The sequence below is a fragment of the Phodopus roborovskii genome, unplaced genomic scaffold (genome assembly GCF_943737965.1).
Source record: "Phodopus roborovskii unplaced genomic scaffold, PHOROB, whole genome shotgun sequence".
Classification (NCBI taxonomy): domain Eukaryota; kingdom Metazoa; phylum Chordata; class Mammalia; order Rodentia; family Cricetidae; genus Phodopus; species Phodopus roborovskii.
The window spans coordinates 14,248,869-14,268,126 of NW_026126459.1; the positions used below are offsets into that span (position 1 = coordinate 14,248,869).

General features: G+C 37.0%; 1 protein-coding gene across 1 annotated transcript in view; it reads right to left on the minus strand.

The window, feature by feature from the left end:
- Nucleotides 1-892: 892 nt before the first annotated feature.
- Cpne8 (copine 8) overlaps nucleotides 893-19,258 on the minus strand; it is a 180,782-nt gene continuing 162,416 nt past the window's right edge. Inside the window, exons 17-20 of the mRNA XM_051189672.1 lie at nucleotides 14,401-14,503; nucleotides 12,900-12,957; nucleotides 9,874-9,947; nucleotides 893-2,597 (exon numbers count right to left, since the gene is read on the minus strand). Of these exons, the coding sequence (XP_051045629.1) occupies nucleotides 2,409-2,597; nucleotides 9,874-9,947; nucleotides 12,900-12,957; nucleotides 14,401-14,503 (424 nt within the window). The 3' untranslated portion in view covers nucleotides 893-2,408. The remainder of the gene's footprint in view (nucleotides 2,598-9,873; nucleotides 9,948-12,899; nucleotides 12,958-14,400; nucleotides 14,504-19,258) is intronic.

Consider the following 19,258-nt stretch of genomic DNA (forward strand, 5'->3'; position numbering starts at 1 on the left):
AAAGTAGTTTATCAATGATACAAGTTAATTACTAAGTACAGCACTATGGCTGAGACCCTAGACAGACTAGATGGGTAAGAGAGAAGTGAAGCACAGGCTTGCATAGTTTTAATACTCCTTTAGGAAGCAATGGAGATTGATGGCACATGACTTGTTAAGCCTGGGTGTAGGAAATAATGGGTCAGAAGCCAGGGAGTTCATTGTAGAGATAATATGGTAACTTAAGGCTTTCATCATGGAGGGAGGGAAGGATGGGATAAGTTTAGGAAGAGGATGGCACTTCGAGTCATGGGAATTCTCAAGACTTCCACTCCAGGTTTGGTGACTTGGCTCTGTCACTCTTCTCTCAGTGATGCTTGTGACGATTCTTGTCTAAGGCCTGCATGGCCTTGATGTGCAGTTTGTCACTATAGCTTTTGACATTTGAATCCATGTATCATGTTCCTGGGACCTCCCACTATACCACACCTACTAGTGACTCAAAAAAATTAAGTGGATATAACAGACATTTTATAAAGACTGTGAGCATGAGCCCAGCTTTGTATGGATTACTGCATCTGATTACTTATGGATTTTAATAGGGAGGCAAGACTGCCCCAATCTTAACATGGAGACCTAGGGTTATGTATTTTCTCAACTATTCTTTTTGGTCATAGGATGATGTATCACTGAGGTTATTTCACCCCTGGAATCCAGTCCTACTTTATGTGAATGAACTATCGTTCAGACAGGAGTGTGGTGTCATTACAAGGAAAATAACTGATGTTTGACAAGAAGGAATGAATAATGGTTTTATTTACTTTCATCTGTAGGCTAATAAAAATAGACTGACATAAATGTTTAAGATCAACAAAGAAAATCATGAAACTACCATGAAATGCACACAACACAGTTATCCTTTTAAAGATTTTAATAAGTACTTAAAAATGGACAATTCACATCACAGTTATGCAACTGTGAGTGTTATCTGTGAGGATTATGCATTTTTTCCAGTAAAACATCTTCATGCTTATAAAAGTCACTATTCGTCAAGTTGTGACAAGAGAACACATGGTAGGAATACTCCAAGTAGCAAAGAGGGGAAGATAGAGAGGTTATAAAGCAGTTACACTGTGGACACAAAAAGAACAATAAATAAATACACATTTCTGTATGTTGAAGGCAATTCACAATCATTTCCAGGAATTCTGTGAGAATTTAAGGCCATTTGTTCTAAAGAAGTTTAGACATAACTTCACAAAACTGTAATTTGTATAAAAACTGTACATTGAAAACTATTTAGAATTGATTGTGAGCAGGCAGGCCAGGGGACAGGGAGGGTATTTCACAAACAGGCAGGTCAGGGGACAGGGACAAGTTTCTTTCACAAATGTGTTATGTGCTAAGTCACAGGGTTGTGTATTTTGAATTGAGAATTCACAAGAGATTCTAGTCTGTGCAACCCGTGTGGCAAAGTGGAATGGTGAGAACAAAAAATCCCAAGCAAGAGAGCCAGTATCCCTTTGAATTAAAGTATCTAGACAGAATACAACTGAATACAAAGTTCAAAACATCTGCTACATGGTTGGGAGTGAGAGTATTGGTGTTACTTGTGAGATAGCATTATAATAGTTGGTAGTTTTTATACAAAGTATATCCTGTGCATTTACAGTTCACTATGTTTGCCTTTGCATTGCTTCTACTTAGCATTACAAAACATAAGTTGACTGCATTCAGTCTAAACTTAAACCCAAAGTCCATGAAAAAAAATGCATATTCTTATAGGGTCATATCTGTTTATAATCTTATAAGATTAAACTCCCACTATTGGCCAAAACTGAGGACATATATTAATCACTAAATAGATTTTTCTTCCTCCTACTCTTCCCTTATTCATATCATGAGTGTCCAGACAGTCATTCAAAGAGATATTGCTCTTGTGATTATAGCTATTGTGATTTAGAAGACAAAGGATTCAATATTCAAAACTTATTCTTAAGAACAGTTATAAAAGTATTGAAATTTAAAAAGTAGTAACATGTAAACATTGATACAGAGACTGCTGCCCCATATATGTATATGGCAGTCGATGACAATATTTATGTTAAAAATGCAGCTTGTGCTTTGTCCCTATAATCCATTGGAAATTTGCTATTCTGTAAAGAACTAAACAAAAATATTTGAAAATTAGAGAAGACATCTCTACTTTGCTTCAAGCAAAATTTCCTGTTGCTCATGCAACCACCCTATTTACAGTTTTGGTTTAGGAAGAGAATTAGTTTTGGATCCAAGAAAGCACATTTATCGAGTACTGCTGAAACCAAACTGAGAAAGCGTCCCATTTCCTGGTTCATAGCAGAGCACCAGGTGCAAAACAGAGGCTCAGCAGTTCTGACTGACGTGTAGTGGACATCAGCATCTGGATGTAGTCATATTTGCGTCTGCAGCACGTGTGTAGGTGGGGTGTATGGGGGAGGTGCAGGTGATGGCTTGATTCCTCTGGCTCTCATGTAGGAGAGAAACTGCTCAGGGATCTCAGCTAAGACATCTTTGGCCAATCTAGCCATGCTCAATATGTGGTTTCCACTTCTGTCCATATAATCCCTGAATGGCACAAACTAGAACAGAGAGAAAAATTACTTTACAATGTCCAGCTAACCACTTAACACACGCAAAAGGAGAACATATGAATAGGTTTTTACTTTTACTTTCAGGCATTGTTTTTGAGACAGGATCTCACTATGTATATGGCCTCGAATTTATGATACTCCTGCATCAAGCAGCATTGGGATTCCAGGTGTGTATTATTATGCCTGGCTCCAACAACTGTTATAGGTGGGGTGGTATATTGTTTATGATCTAATAAAGCTTGCTTGAAGATCAGAAAAACAAAGTAGCCAAGCCACTAGATCTTACCTCTATCTCAGACTAATAGGGTAATCCTATCTCCATGAATCCTCACTGTAACTGGACGCCACATGAGACCCTGCCTTATATACCTCTCTAGTGCTGGGATTAAAGGCATATACCACCACTTCCCAGCCTCTATGACTAACTAGTGTGGCTGTTGGAATTAAAGATGTTTGCTACCACTGCCTTGCCTCTATGGCTGTGGCTAGTTTTGAATTCTGATCTTCAGGCAAGCTTTAGTAGATCATAAACAATATATCGTCACATATATGAGTGTCCTAGTTAGCTTTTTCTGTCAACTTGACTCAACCTAGCACGATCTAAGGAAGTCTCAATGAAGGATTTCCCAAATAAGACTAGCCCTTGGATATGTATGTACAGGAACGTCTTGATTGATGGTTGATATGGAAGGACCCATCCCACTATGGGTGGTACTATTTCTAGGCTGAATCAGAAAGCTAGCTAAGTGAGTCAGACACTGAGCCAGCAAGCAGTATCCTATCATGTGTTCTGCTTCAGATGCCTACTTAGATTCCTGGCCTAACTTCCATCAGTGATGGGACTGATCTGAAAGTATAAGCTAAATAAACTCTTCTCCAAACTTGCTTTTTGTCTGGGTATTTTGTCATAGCAACATGGAGAACCACAGATGCCCAGAGTAACAGCACCATGAATACAAATCCTATCTTTAAAATATATTTGTATTTGTCACTACAGTTGACTACTACAGTGACTGGATCTTCCTAATGTGTGTTTAACAAAAGGGATGGAACTCCTGTCCTTGTTGCTCTTGTCTTCTTTTTTGGCACCACCTAGCAGATGCCAAACACCAGGGGCATTTAACCTTTATGGGGCTTGTTTTCCTGTCAAGTTGAGTTAGTACATTTTTAATTCAGCTATAATATAAAAGTTAACTAATTCACAAGGAACAAATCCTATGCCATTCAGCACAGAAAATAGCACACATGTTTAGTGGGACCGAAACAAATTATTTTTAATTGTTACAAGAACATCATATCATGGCTATTGAATAGGAAAAACACAGTCCCCATGGTGGGAACCTGAACTACAGAAGGCAGAGGCAGTGTGCTCCTACGTTGATGTTATGTGTTATTTGTGAAAGCAAAAGATCTCAGTGGGAGATGTTGGAATCATTCTTACTGAAATATTATAATTATTTTGGCATCTAAACATAGTTGATTTGCCTTTATCTAGCATCCCCTATAAGATCTACACCATGTACTCTGTCAAGAGACTGTCTGGGTCCAGTTAATAAACACTGTGCTGCTGAACATAGCAGTTCAGTTTCTGTGGAAAAGATGAGTCTTGAAGTAATTTGGAAATGATAGAAATCATTAATGTTGTGGAGAGTTTGTGAGCACATTAACCTTTGGTCTTGAGAAAAAAGAAGAGGGGAGATATTACTTTAGGATGTAGAATAATTTCTGTATATAGGGCTTAAAAGTTTATATTCATGTTTTTCTTTCAGAGAGACCAAGGACATTCCCTTTTCATATTGTAAGTGTCACAAACTTATTCTGAAAACTTACTTCTGATGGAAGCAATCATTCAAAATGGACTGTTTGTAACCAACTGTTATCAGTACACTTAACACAATCCAGGTGCCACAGGGAAAACGAGTTTAAATATAGCAAACTAAATAGCAGGTGCAACCTTGATACAGTGGAGTAGTCACCTCTCTTGTGCCATTCTTCCAAAGCCTCTTCCACTACAATTCGACCCTATATCTGTTTACCACACACAACAGAGTAGCTTTCAGATGTGTGATGGGCAAGGTAGAGGGAGCACTCAGTCCTAAAGGAAGCTAAGCCAGGGAAGGTGAAAACTCAGTGTGTACAGTCTTCAGGTGAAAGGGAATAGGGAGGGTATGAACTTCGTGAAGTCATATTAATTCACTAGAGGCAAGATGACATTGAAAACAAAACTTTAGAGGTATAAAGAAATGTTAAGTTCTGTTTTCTTTTCATTTAATCTAAGAATTTGCTTGGTTTTAAAAACATCTTAGTAAACTCTGTATAGGCTTATGCCTTTTTCTTTCATTCTTTTTGTTTTGAAAATAAAAATGCATTTTTATTAGCATTCTCTCTCTCTCTCTCTCTCTCTCTCTCTCTCTCTCTCATTTGAGACAGGGTTTTTCTGTTTCTCTGTCCTGAAATGCACTCTGTAAACCAGGTTGGCCTTGAACTCAGAGACCTGCCTCCTGCCTCTCCTTCCTGAGTGCTGTGATTAACAGCATGAGCCACCACCACCTGGCTACCATGGACTTTGTTATGTATACTCTATTTGTTATATATGTAAATATCTACATGTGACCTAATGCATTTTATGTAATATGGCATTATGTTTTATTTTATTGAAAATTTATTTTTTTCCTTATATAATGTATCCTGATTACTATAGCTCCATCTCTCTATTCCTCCCAATTTTTCTCCACCTCTCCTCATATGAATTCATGGAGGCTGAGGCCGCATGTATAGGGGCTTGCATGGGTCTATGCCAGGTGGTGTCCTAGAGCAGAAAGGAGAAGTGGACAAATGCCTCCAGCCCTGATCTAGAAGGTATCCTCAATTGCTAATCACTTACAAAAGAAAATTTTGTTTCCTCCAAGGGAGTCTCACTTGGGAAACAAATCACTCTTAAGAGAAGGCTGCATGCCCAGCAATAGAGGGCCAACAGAAAACAAGCTCAAAGGCATCACTGGGAATTCTTTGTCTCGTTATGTCATATCAGGGCATTGTCTTTTTAAATGTTATCTTTTTATTTTAATATTTATTTATTTATTTATTTATCTTTTCTACTCTGACGAATGGTTTTGCCTATTTGTGAAAACAAATTTAAATGTGTTTGGGCAAATTGGCTCTTAGTTGCTGTTCGCACAATTGTGTTTGATTGTTCATACTGTGCAGAACTCCATTAGTGAGTTTTCAAGTCTAAGACTTCAAGGCTATTATTCTCCTTTTAATGGAAAATATAATTTAAATATAATTTTTAAGGAAATGATAGGCTGGCCAGCAACTGCATGCAGCCAGGAAGAATGGCATGGCATTAAATGCAATGGCCAATCCATAGTCCAACAAACACACACACCTTGCATGTTCCGACCTAAGAAAGTAAACAACAGAGGAATTCTGCCTGCTTATTGCACGTGCAAGACTGAAGCTGCAGGAAATGGGACATAATCATACATGAGATGATTAAACCAAGATATGGTTACTATAAGATAAAGACATCCAAAATGCCTTCTCATCAGATGGTGCCAGGATGGTAACTGACAGCTACCAATACAGATACTAATGGGCTGTTACTAAGCATTGGAAGGCTGTCTGCTAAGGGATTAAATATAGTATCTTATTTAATTTCATGGTATCTTATACATATTTTGATTTAAGAGGAAATTGATGCTTACAAAGTTTAACATAGCAAGGCCAGATAGTGGCTAGTGCCAGGCTTTATTAGATTTGACTCTGACATGTCAGATTTTATAGTAATTTAGAAAGATAGCTAGACTCCGATAATCTTTAGAATTTTACATCAAATAGAGATGTGTACTGCAATGTAAGGAGAGTTTTTGATTTATAGTCAAACTAATTCTGTGTGGCTTACTTAATTCTCCATCTTGGATTGCAGTTCTTTTACATGCAACGGTAAGGGAGTAGAGTGAAAGAAAGAGGAAAGGGCCACAATTCAAGGCTGAGGACTTCTGCCTGCACCAGCAAAGTGTGACCTGGGTAAGTGACAAGGTAAACTAGAAGCAAGCATCATGAACATATGTGTGGTAGCGATAGATGGAACATTTGGGTGTATTTAGCAAAAGAGAAAAACTGGAGTCAGCCTGTAGAAATGTTTAAGGGTCCCAGATAGCCTGTAAAGAGTTTTCTATGACATTTCAGGGTTGCATCTAGCTTCTGTCTTCCACTTTAGCTGTGGATTGTGAGCAAGAGGAAGTGAACTGAGATTTCCTTTCTAAAAATCTAGTAATCAAGTGTCTGTCCTGATATTAATGAAGGGGCCAGTGATGGATTGCTACTGCTCTAGCATGCCTAGCACATAAAGAAGCTGCCTAACAGTTGAGAGCAAAAGAAAAACTCGGCCTATGACTCTCAACTTCTGACTGAACCTCAGCTACGTTATACAAGCTATAGCCTTTTTTTTTTTTCAACCTGAGAAATTTGGGGATTTGTTAGTAACATATGTAACAACTTGATTAGCTTCAACAGGAAACAGCAAGAAAACCAGAGCCCTCGCAGCCTCTGTTTCTGTCTTCCGATGTGATTTTACTGGCTTATTCTGACATATTTTCTGAACACTGGAGACATATATTATCCTACTGTCTGCAACACTTAGAGCTTCCACTCTTGAAAATAACTAATCTACAAACATTTCAGCAGAACATGAAGAACATGGCAGGCCCCTAATGGCAGTCAGGATGATAAGGTAGAGGCGATTCATGGGCATGACTGGGAGGGAAATGGCCAAGTTGCCTATATTTTGCAAGGGTGAATTTAGGAACTTCTCTGTGAAATTAGAAAAATATGTCAAGCCCTCCCCTTGAACACAGGGATGAAAGGCAGGGTGTTGTCAGCCAGGGACTACTCATTCTCAGGTCAATGTCCATTTCCTGTTTAGTATCTATAAGACTCCTTTATCCCTTTGGTTGGAGTTTATTGGGCAGAAATCCAAATGTTTCCCTGTACCACTAGGTGTGTTTGAATTCTCTGCAGATTCCAGTGCCACAGTCAGGATAGACTTGCCTCAGCAACTAGAACTTTCAAGAAGAGGAAATGTTCCTATACATGTTAACATGTATCTGTGTAAACTTATACCAATGGATAGCAAAGAGTTGTCTGTCTTCTACCACATCAGAGGAAAACAAAGACGAAAGAGTTTGGATGCCAAAAACAATAAAACAACCTAAGACTATGTACTGACTCATTCAAGACTGGAGTGAGAAGACTGTGTATTCATGGCCATTCTGGGTCCCATCTCAGCACACTTCCCAAGGCTGTCAATCCATTGAGTGATGAGATGGCTCTTATTTCCACAAATGTCAATATGTGTGGTTTTGCGATAACAGTATAGCCTCATGGTCCTTTCAAAAGAAGTCTTGGCGATGTGAGCAACCTGAACTCCTCAGGGATAATGTTATGTTGCTTCCTTAATATTCATTTGGATGGAATGAGCTATGAGAGTTCCCTGTTGTTTTTACTGAGAAGCATTGTCATAGCAACAGAGCACATTCTGAAGTCCTTTGCATCCACGTTTCCTTTCAGTAATTTGATTTTTGCAAAGTGTGGGCTGGACATTATGTGGAGCTTTTAGATAAAGTAAAATTATTTGGATCCATAATTATGATGATGAGGTTAAAGTGAATAACTTTGTGTCTAATTATGGAAATGAGCACCACGATACACTCAGATAGATGACATCAACATGTTTCTTTCCCAGCTACTTTGGCCAGATCATTTACTGCATGTATTTATGCTTCTTATATTATGGCTTGTAGAGAAGTTTAAACCATATTTATCTATCCTTTCAAATAATTCTTATGAAGTTGCTTCTGTATTAAAAGATAATTTTGCTGATTTTGGAAGAGTAATTTATAATCTTTTTAACATTATTGCTTCTGTATTGTAGGGTATAGAGATCACACTCAGCAGCGTTTAGCACACAAGCACTCTACCATGGAGCTATGCTGTGATCCTTCTATCTATCAACTTAGGGCATCGCCCCCCCACCTCAATTATTCTAATTATCATTTTGCCGGCTACCACTGAGCTGTACTTGTGAGACATATTTTATAAAGTTTGCCTCGCTTTACTTCACAAGGCTGCTTATCTCTTAGAACACAGAAAGTTACCACAAGTTAGAATTTGAATCCAATTCTGTAGGATTCCAAATTATATTCTTACAGTACTTATATTAGGAGTAAGTATTCAGTGGATTATTTGGAAATAATATCGATGCCCATTGTTTGTGCCCCTAAAATGTACATATCATGTTCTTGAGTGGTACTGACACCATTAGCTGTTTGATACTTTAAAAAGGTATATATCAAAGATGTTTTCCTTCTTTTTTGCATCTTAAAAGATATACACTCTAAGTTAAACATGACAGATGTGACTGAAATAACTCCCTGCCTTCAGTGACAATTTTTACCTGGTTGTTTATTTCTTATTGCTCCTCAAATAACAGGCAGCTTCTCAAATGTAGCTAAGTATTTTTCACAAATATTTCCTAGATGTAAAATTTATAGGTAATATGTAATTTACATACCATATAGCATAGTAAAATGTATGCATGGTTTATTTATTATATATAGTTTTTAACATACATGTTTTCATTATTCCAACCATAATTTGGGGAAATTCTGGTAATACCTATAATCTTTGTTGTTGTTGTTGTGTGTTTGTTTTTCAAGATAGAGTTTCTCTGTGTAGCTTTGGAGCCTATCCTGGTACTTGCTCTGTAGACCAGGCTGGCCTTGAACTCACAGAGATCTGCCTATCTCTGCCTCCTGTGTGCTGGGATTAAAGGTGTATGGTACCACCACCTGGCCAGCTATCATCTTTTTTAATGTATTAAATAGTTTATTTTTTGTATGTATCACTTATTTTAGAATATGTTTAGTTTACAGGAAGACTAAAAACTAAACTGATTAAAAAGTCTATTATATTTCTAGCTTCCCATTTTTCTAAAGATCTTAATGATAATTTCTCCTAAGAGTAAATTAGGAAAAGATAACTATTGGCATTTGCAACTTACATGTAGTGAACCTGAGACAAAGTGAAAAGCAATTCCATGCAGATTGCAATCCCTCTTACTTAACTTATACTGCATGGAGAAGGAGCCAACTAAACTAACAGAACCCAGTACTCCTGGTTGCAATTGAAGTTGCTTCTTTATAGACCAGGTATACATAGGGTCTTCACAAAGGAGACAGATAATGTTAATTTAAATCCTTACCTGTACAATGTCCCTTTCAGCATATTTCCCTCTGGAAGAAACTCTTACATCATCTCCATCCAATTCTACCATTGCTTAAAATGAAAAACAGTTATTAATTGAATACAATGTGCTGAAATAAAACTGTGTGAACTAAGAAATCACTATGTATGTGTGCACCAATGCACCTGCTGGAGTTAAGGCAAGGACAACTGCAATCATTGTTTCTATAATCATTTTCTCCAAACAGCCTGATGGAGTACACGATCTACAGCTAAAGGAAGCTGTGAGTAAGACTGACCCTCTTGAAGCTGGGCAGAGTCAATGCATTGTGAAGCCTTCTCTGAGCCAATCTTTCCATCCTACAGAATCTAAATCTGGGTTATCTGCATACATTCCCGAATAGACATGTGATACTAACCCATCCATTTTAATGTTTTATTTTTCTAATTTATGAAACAGCAACAACTATTGTCTTCAAGTTGAACCTCATCCTCACTGACATTACAAGGTCCACACCTCCCAAGTTTTTCTTTACAGACCTTTGCAATACAAAGTGGAATCTAGTCAGTCCTGAACAAAGTATAATGTTTGTGAAGTATGATCATTATGTTAGTTGAGAAACAATCTCAGCCTTGGCTGCAACAGCTGGTACTCAGAATTACTGTCCGAACAGAGCAGCTGGTGATGTCTGATGCTGCAATTAGAAACATTTCCCAGAGTTTATTAAGTTTGCTGTGAGGATTATCTAAATAATTAATTGTATGAGGGAACTGGCTTGTGCTTAAAGTGTAATGCTATCACTGAAGATTCATTGTGAATACAGCACCATCAACAGACCCAAGAGGGGCCCTGCACAGGAAGGCATTGCTCAGCTGGGACACAATCCTTACCCTGCACTCCTTTCTTCAGTCCCACTAATGTATTTGCACTAGGAAACCTTGTTTTCAAATTTATATTCCTACATATGTTCATGAGCCAATGTTTTGGCTGAAGCATTCCCGTGATTAACAGATTTGCCTGCGTACATAATATATGCCATACTTTTATAAAATGTATGTTTCACCAATAATAAGGCCAGTGCCTCCTTATTCCTAGGACTGTAAAGGGTATATATGCTTACATATTTGAAACAAGTTAAGTCCTGTTATCATCTGGGTTTGCTTTTACAATTTTCATATTACTTCAATGGATAACTGTACATTGCTGGTGATGTGCTGTACTCCCTGCTATGCCCAGAAATTGCAACAGTTCTCATGTACTCGCTCTAAAACTGGAACAAGACTTGGGCAGCAACAGAGACGCTGTGATTATTGACTTCTGTGACCTCTCTTGCCTCATTACTATCAAGGAAGAAAATGAGTCATCTTGCATATAGGAGAGATTCTAGACATTACCTCTCACTCTTCAGCATGCTTAAAGTTTAAAGGTTGTAGACAGCATGAACTGGAAGGCAAGCTTTTGGGAGCAACAGAAGCAAGATGGTAATGGTGGGGGGAATCACATCCACACTTCAGGCTTCTGACTGTCTGCTCCAAGAGACAGAGACTGTGCCCCGGGGGACAATCCTATGCTTCTCTCTAGCTATAGGAGACAGGGTGAAGGATGAACTTACATCCCTTTACCCTATCTTGCATCAGAGCAGCTGCTGCATTAAATCAACTTTTTTTTTTTTTTGTATTAAAGGAGGACTTTTGACAAGAGAACTGCAATTTTTATGCCAAAGATTTTTCTGTCTCATCTACCAGCAATTTTCTTTTGCTTCTTAGTCACTGAGTGAAGGGAAGAAATAGATTTAATAGGGAAGGGAGGAAGAGCTATGTTAGAGAAGTATGTATTGTATTTTAGCCAGATAGCCAGCTTTTTAAAACCAGTGGGCCAGGAAACGTCTCTATCTCACTGAAACTTCTGTGATAGTAAAATAGAAACCAGGTGTTGCAGGATCTTAACTCCTACTTACATTTTTTTTTCCATTGAAGAATGTCATAATGTCACTCTGATTTCTAGGAGTTGTGGAAGTCTACTGGGAAGCCAGGTTCCCTGTCTGTCTACACCCTTCCCTCATACTTCCTTACAGCACCATGACTGCTCCAGAGAATGGACTCCAGGGGCATCGGCCCCTCAGCACAGGAACAGCTTGTCTCACAGTGAATTCAGTGCCTCAGAGCAGTTTATGCTCTAAGGAAATTTATCATGGAAGCCTAGGAAGAGGGTTAGAGCCATCAAGGAATAGGGAGTCTGGCCCAATGCACAGGTTAAAGCAGTGACTTGCAACCTTCCTGCTGCAGTCAGAACTAAGAGACTTTGTAGAAACAGGAAGGCCATGTCTCAAGCTAAATGCATGTCCACTATTAGTAAAAATAACTGTGTAGATGTTAAAGTTACCATTCAATAGCAGTTCTGTGTCATTCCTTAAAAGGAATTAGCCAGGTGACCAGTAACAAGCCATCTTTAAAGAACTATAATCAGGTCACTAGTTAAATAAAAAGCTGTCACTTAACTGGCATTTGAAAAGGCTGAGCCTCTGTCAGCCAGTCCAGTATCATTTATGTGGCCAGCTCAGTTCCAGTGTCATTATACTTCGTACTTTCACATGATGGAGCTCTTTGTTTATAAAGCTAATTCTATCAACTAGCCAGAAGCAGTAATCACATTGAATTAGCATATTGTACTTATGTTAATATTTCCGCTCACAACTTAATGATTCATTAATTTAGCACTGTTCTTTAAAGGCTGTCGACACTCTTCCCCCACAAAGTTGCTTCCCTGTAGTGTTCTTTGCCTTGGGAACCAAATCTAAATTTATTTCTCTGTCAGTCTTATATATTGTTTCAAGACAAAAACTGTAATGAAATGGCAAAGGTGCATGTTCAATTAATGTATAAACTAGAGGGTGGGGGTCTTGCCCAATGACAGTCTTTTATTTGAGTGTGAACTCTATTTATGCCTATGATGACATTATACACAAACTCAATCACATTTTTTACACAGCTGAGGCTCAAAGATATGTAATAGCACCACAATACCACTGAAATCTTGCTACTTACCATCAAACTCTGCAGGTCCAACACCTACTATAATTATTGACATTGGAAGCTTCGAGGCCTATAGGAAGAACAACACAATTAATTTCAATAAAGACATTTAGTTCTTAAGAAAAATGAAAGCACATATAAATAATCTACAGACTTTAGATCTGGCTATCTTTCCTTTTTATTTGCAAGTCCTTGAATTTTTTTTTTAAACTTAAAGACAAAAAGAAAACAATTTCCTGATTTTCCCTGACATTTTCCACAGATGCTCATTAAGATAGCTTTTAATAACATGTTCAAAATTAAGTCATTATCTCAGTGAATTATTATCAGAAATTATCCACACAGTGAATTAACAAGCATGAACAAATGGCTATGAAGATAAGCTTAACATTACTCATTTTTGCATTAAATATCTATGAACTGTTGAGACTGAATGCTTGATGTTGCAGCTTAAGTACTTCATGTGAAGTACTTAGGTTATATTCTATTTGAAGGTATTAAATGGGGCTGGGGAGATGACCCAATGGATGAAGGTGTTTATGACCAAGTGAGATAGCCTGATGACCCCAGGGAGCCATAAGACAGAAGGAGAGAACTGACCCCTGTAAGTTTTCCTCTCACTTGCACATGTGCACCAGAAATGTTTGTCCACACACACATAAAAATAAATGCATAAAATGTTTTAAAAATTCAACAGAATCAGTAACAGATGTACAACATACAAAGTGAGAACATCTTGCGCTGGGAAGTCAATGAACTATGAATAATTCTTTCTTAGAGCATTGCCTCTTTTTATTTAATCATTCATTATTAAGTTGGTTTGTTAAGTGCAAATAGAACTAATGAGATAGGAAACAGAAATTCAAGGGTCTAGGTAAAAACAAAATATATAAAGAAATTGGGTTGTCCCCCAAAGAAAAGTTATGAATCACTTGAGTATTTCCTACATGTATTTATTTTTTCTCACACTAAATAACAATATTTTTCTGTTACTAAAATTGTGAGGCTTGACAAAAACCCCTCCACTCAGCTCATCCTTAATTAAATATTACTCTATGCCAAGCAATGCCTAGTTTAGGCATAGAAATTTTAGCAGCTCACCATCTGGTAAACAGATTTTATAGCTGGTTTTCAAAAGATGATAATAAAATCATGAACAAACAGAACACACAATTGGGATTGTAATGTACAGAATGACTTCAAGTCACCGTAGAAGTAGAGACTGGTAAGATCGCTCTCATAGAATGGAATGCTAGGGCATGATAGGTCCTAATCTTAGGAGTGTTAAAAGTACAAACAAGTCTATTGTTTGAAAACCAAAGAAACCTCATATACATGAATGTTATCCCCACCTCCCTGGTCCTGATGCAGCAAATGTGTGATGATTTCTGGATAAACAAGAATAAGATCTGCAATGGTGTGGCCAGTTTCTCTATGCAGTTACCTAAAATAGATTTTTGTTTTCAATCTAAGTGTGACACTGTGGTGCCACTGGGACCCCAGCCCTACTTACATTAACTATGGATTCTTTAGTTTGAGCCATATCTGAAATCACACCATCAGTCACAATCAGGAGCACAAAATACTGGGAGCCATCTTTTACAGAAGATGCATACCTGAAAAACAACAGGAAGGTAAGAACAGCAGGAACAGGAACCACTGCAGATGAATGTTTCAGTGTTAAGCTTCAAACCTGGAACAAATGCCTTAGGTGCCTAATTAACATATTAAAGCAGATGTTGCTGCCAGTTTCTCCCAACATCCCTCAGTTCCTATCTGTTAAGGGTCTAGCTGTGGTACCTCTGGTTCAGGACACCCTGAGTCTCCAGTACAGGGACTAGGCTGCCCTTCCTTGGGAGGCTCTTCCCTATATAATCCAGACATTTTGGTTATCATTTTTGTTTGTTTGTTTGGATTTTTGCCCTGGCTTCTGCATCTGGTTCCCCTCTTTCCATTCCCCCTTCCTCCTCTTCTCTCACACAGCCCAGCTCAGTCTGGTCATGTCCACTCTGGACTCTCCCAGATGTGCCTGCCTCCCACATAGCATAATAAAATTTTTCTACCATATCTAGGAGTAGTCATGTCCTTTCCTTTTCTTTTTTCTTTTTCTTTTTTATTTACAGAGTAGCCACAGTCATGACCAACAAGCCTTCTCATATTTAGAAAACATTTACACAGGTGTCAGAAGTTTCTTTAAACACATATTTTTCTGAAATAACCAACCAGATTAACTGCAGTCACAGAAATATTTAACTTTCTTAAAAGTGTTTCTACTAACAAAATTTGCTTTTCTTTTATAAAAAGGAAGAACTGCATATAGATTTTAAAAAGACCTGTTCTGGCAGCAACTTACTATGTATAAGCTCTTCTAAAATAAAGTCATCAGAACTTGATTTTTTTGGTTTTTCGAGACAGAGTTTCTGTGTATTGTTTTGGTACCTGTCCTGGATTGCTCTGTAGATCAGGTTGGCCTTGAACTCACAGAGATCCACCTGCCTCTGCCTCCCAAGTGCTGGGACTAAAGGCCTGCGCCACCAACACCTGGCTTGGAACTTGATTTTTTTTTTTTATATCTTGAAAATTGAGACAATAATATTTATGTCTTTGTGTAATTATATGAATAAATTATATGTATTGTACTCAATATAAACCATGGTTCTGCAAATTAAGTGCTGACTAAATGATTCTTATTTTTGAACTGTACAAAGTCAATATTGCATATCACTATGACTATATGAAACACCACTGGCATGTATCCAGTTATATATAGAGAGTTTTACCTCAATGAAAAATCAAATGAGGTTAAAAAAAAAATGATTCCAATATAAAAGATCCCAACTGATCCTGCTTGAACATGCTGGGTGCATGTTCAATATACCATATTGAAGTTGATTTACAAATCACATGAATAAAAAATATTTGCAAGTTTTTGAGATACAAAAGAAACTAGTATGTACTCATGCTATTTATAAATGGCTGTTGGCATGGCCCATTCACTAAACATGTATAGAAGAGATGCCTGGATTAGTCCCACAATGACACCATGTGGAACTGACCCTGGACACTAAGGAATTCATATGAAAATGACAGCAATACAATCATTGGGGAACAACCCCAAGCAGAGAAACCCATATCCTTTTCAATTTCAAAAAATGTAATCTTACAATTTCCAACTATTCAGCTTCTTAATATCTGAAGTCACTTAAAAAAAAAAAAGAAAAATAAAAAGCATCTACTATTGACTAGAGTTGAATGCAGAGTTTTATATTTCAGAATATACGACTGGAAATCGGAATAGGAATGCTTCTAGAAGTGCACTAGCATCACCTTCATGCTCTTTCAGACAAACCAAAGCTGCTAAAAATGACTTCTCAACATTACAGAAGTTGAGTTTGATGAGTATAAAGTCCCACCACTCCTCAGAGGAGAGGCCATGTTTACAGTATGTAAAGAAGGGGACAGAGACAGAAGTCTATCACAACAAACCTAGCATTTCTCTGTAGGTCTTACTCTTCATAAAAATTCACAGAAACCTAGCAGTTTATAATCATGGAAACTTTTAATAGTGTTTTATAATTAATGATAAACAGTATTTTGTAAGGAAAGGCTTCATATATACTTAGAATTATTGTAGATTACATTGTGTATAAGAGCTGATTTATCTACTCTATTGCTTAATTATTCTGTGTACTGAAAATCAATGTTTTGAAACTACCCAATTTCTATAGCATTTACTCTATAATTGCATCATTATTTGGAGAGTAAAACTAAATTTCAGATAAATCAATTTCATACTACTATTTCTTTTAATTTAGCTTCATAAAAATATTAATGATACTTATAATCAAAGTAATTAATATGATACAGAAGGTATGAAGTAGGATGTATCTGGTGGTCCATACTTCAGGCTCCTTTCAGAAAGTGACAAAGAGACATAGGATTGTAGATCAAATTATATTACCTAAGTTTCCTTCTTAATGGAACTGTGAATGGGCAGCATAATTAACTCTTATTAACAGCCATATCACTACCTATTCTGGAACATATCCATCTATAATTTATGTTAACATTACTATGACAAATGTGAGAGAAACATTAAATTCCTCAGGGTTTCAGAATTCAAATGTATTTGCCTAAAGTTTCTGTGATGGTTCCTAGCATATTTTTAAGGAAAGTTCAGAAATGGTTCGCTCAGATTTGTGAATTATTTTTCTAGCTTTTCTTTAGCTCACAGGGACACAGAAAGCATGAAGAGAAGGTAAGAAACCAATTCAGGCATGTGTCTAAATAATTAGATTATCATTTATACAGTAGATTGCGCATCTTCATATTGAGTAAAGGGGACACACTCATGAACATTTCATCACAAAGATAAAATTTAATTAATGAAGTTGCCACCACAAACAGCTTCTAACTGCGTAATGAGGTGAGCAAGAGACCCTGCAGAAGTGGGAGCTGTGCTTTGCTGCTTTCTGTGTTTGCTTTTTGTTTTCTTTTTTCAATTATTTATTTATGCGTATGGATTTTTAGACTATATGTGCATCTTTGCACTGAGACGAATAGCAAAGGAAATCAGATCTAGTAGGACTAGAGTTAGAGATGGCTGTGAGCTGCTGTGTGCATGCTAGGAATCAAATCCATGTCCTCTGGAAGAGCAGCCAGTGCTCTAACCAGTGAGCCATCTCTCCAGCCTTCTGCATGTTTTTAACTTCCTTGGTAGAGATGAAAGTCAAAGGTACAAGATGTAGCAACAAACTAACCTTGAGTTTGGTTTTCATGGTTTGAATTTTAATCTATACAAATGGTCACTTTATACATACACGTTGTATCCACCAGAGAAATAAGAATAATGGCAGTACTGGCACCTCCTGGAACTACGTGAAGGGCAAACATTAATCCATTCGGCAGCACAGAGATTACTGCCAGAGATGCTATAGCCTCAGTGATTTCAATGACTGGTCACACAGGTGGAAAAGATTAATGTGGTCTTCAAATTATTTTGAAATTAATTATAGAAATTCCAAAATAAAAATGTCAGTTCCTAACAAATTAAAACTAATTTTAACTGGTTATCTAGATCCTGGAATGTTCTCAATAGTAAAATAAACAAACAAACAAACAAACAAAAGGAAAAATGCCAAGTTGAAAATGGAGCAGAATAAAAATAGTTTTCACTTTAAGTAAGAATGGAGAAGGAGCTGGCAGACTTGAAGCAACAATAGCAGCTCTCTGTGATGGAAGCAGGGCTAGATAAGTGGGATGGTAACTAGACATGGGAAATCCCGATGCCAGGCTAAGTGGCTTGCATTTAGATATACATAAGACATCAACAGATGTTGAGAAACATTTTTACAGTGTTTGAAACATTCCCTGAACCATGCTGAGTAAATACCACTGGGAATGCAATGAATTGGAAGCAAGGCTTGTGAAGTTTCCAAAATGAACATAGAACCATAAATGTTGCAAATCTGGTACTTTATGTTTTAGCTATTTCACATTTTTTTTTGCCAACCCATTATTATTATCTCAAAATCTAGTTAATACTAAGAAATCAGTCAAAAAAATTAGGGAGTACACAAAATTGCTATTCCTGAAGAGAATTCAAAATGCCAATAAGTATATAATAAACAGCCTATACCTCACTCACACAGGAAAACCCTTGAATGATAAAACAAGCAAACTGGTAAAAATAAATTTACTTGATCTGACTTAGGTACAAATATGTTTTCATGGTAACATCTGCTATTAGTGTATAAGAATTTAGCTACATACTTTTTTTGTTTGAGTTATGGTATTATGTATCTCAGGTGTCCTTAAACTTGCTATACAGACAAGGGTAACCTTAATCTTTGAACCTATTGCTTCAGCTCCTGGGTGCTGAGATTACATGCATGTACCCCATACTCAGTTTATGGGATGCTGGGAATGTACTTAGGACTTTGTGTATGCTAGACAAACACATTAGCAGCTGAGTCCATCCTAGGCCCAAGTCAGCACTGATCCATTTGTTGAATGTTTACTTCCTATATGGGAGGCTAGTGTTGTTGAAATGCATTCATGAGAGATGACACATTCAAGAAACTATGTAAACAGAGTATATGCACATGTTAATTATTGTGCTGCTTTAGATAAAAAACAAATAGAACATTGTCTTTCAGCAGATGAAGTTCCAGAATGATGACTTTAGACAAGCCATAAATTATTTATATACATAAATCATATGTATATATTAATTACATATTAATAATATTTACATATTATATAAAATGTGAAATATATTCTCATATATTAAACATATTTTTATTTGAAATTAAAAATAATTTTAAGATAAAGAGAATGGGAAAAAGCTTTTATTTCAGAGATTTATATTT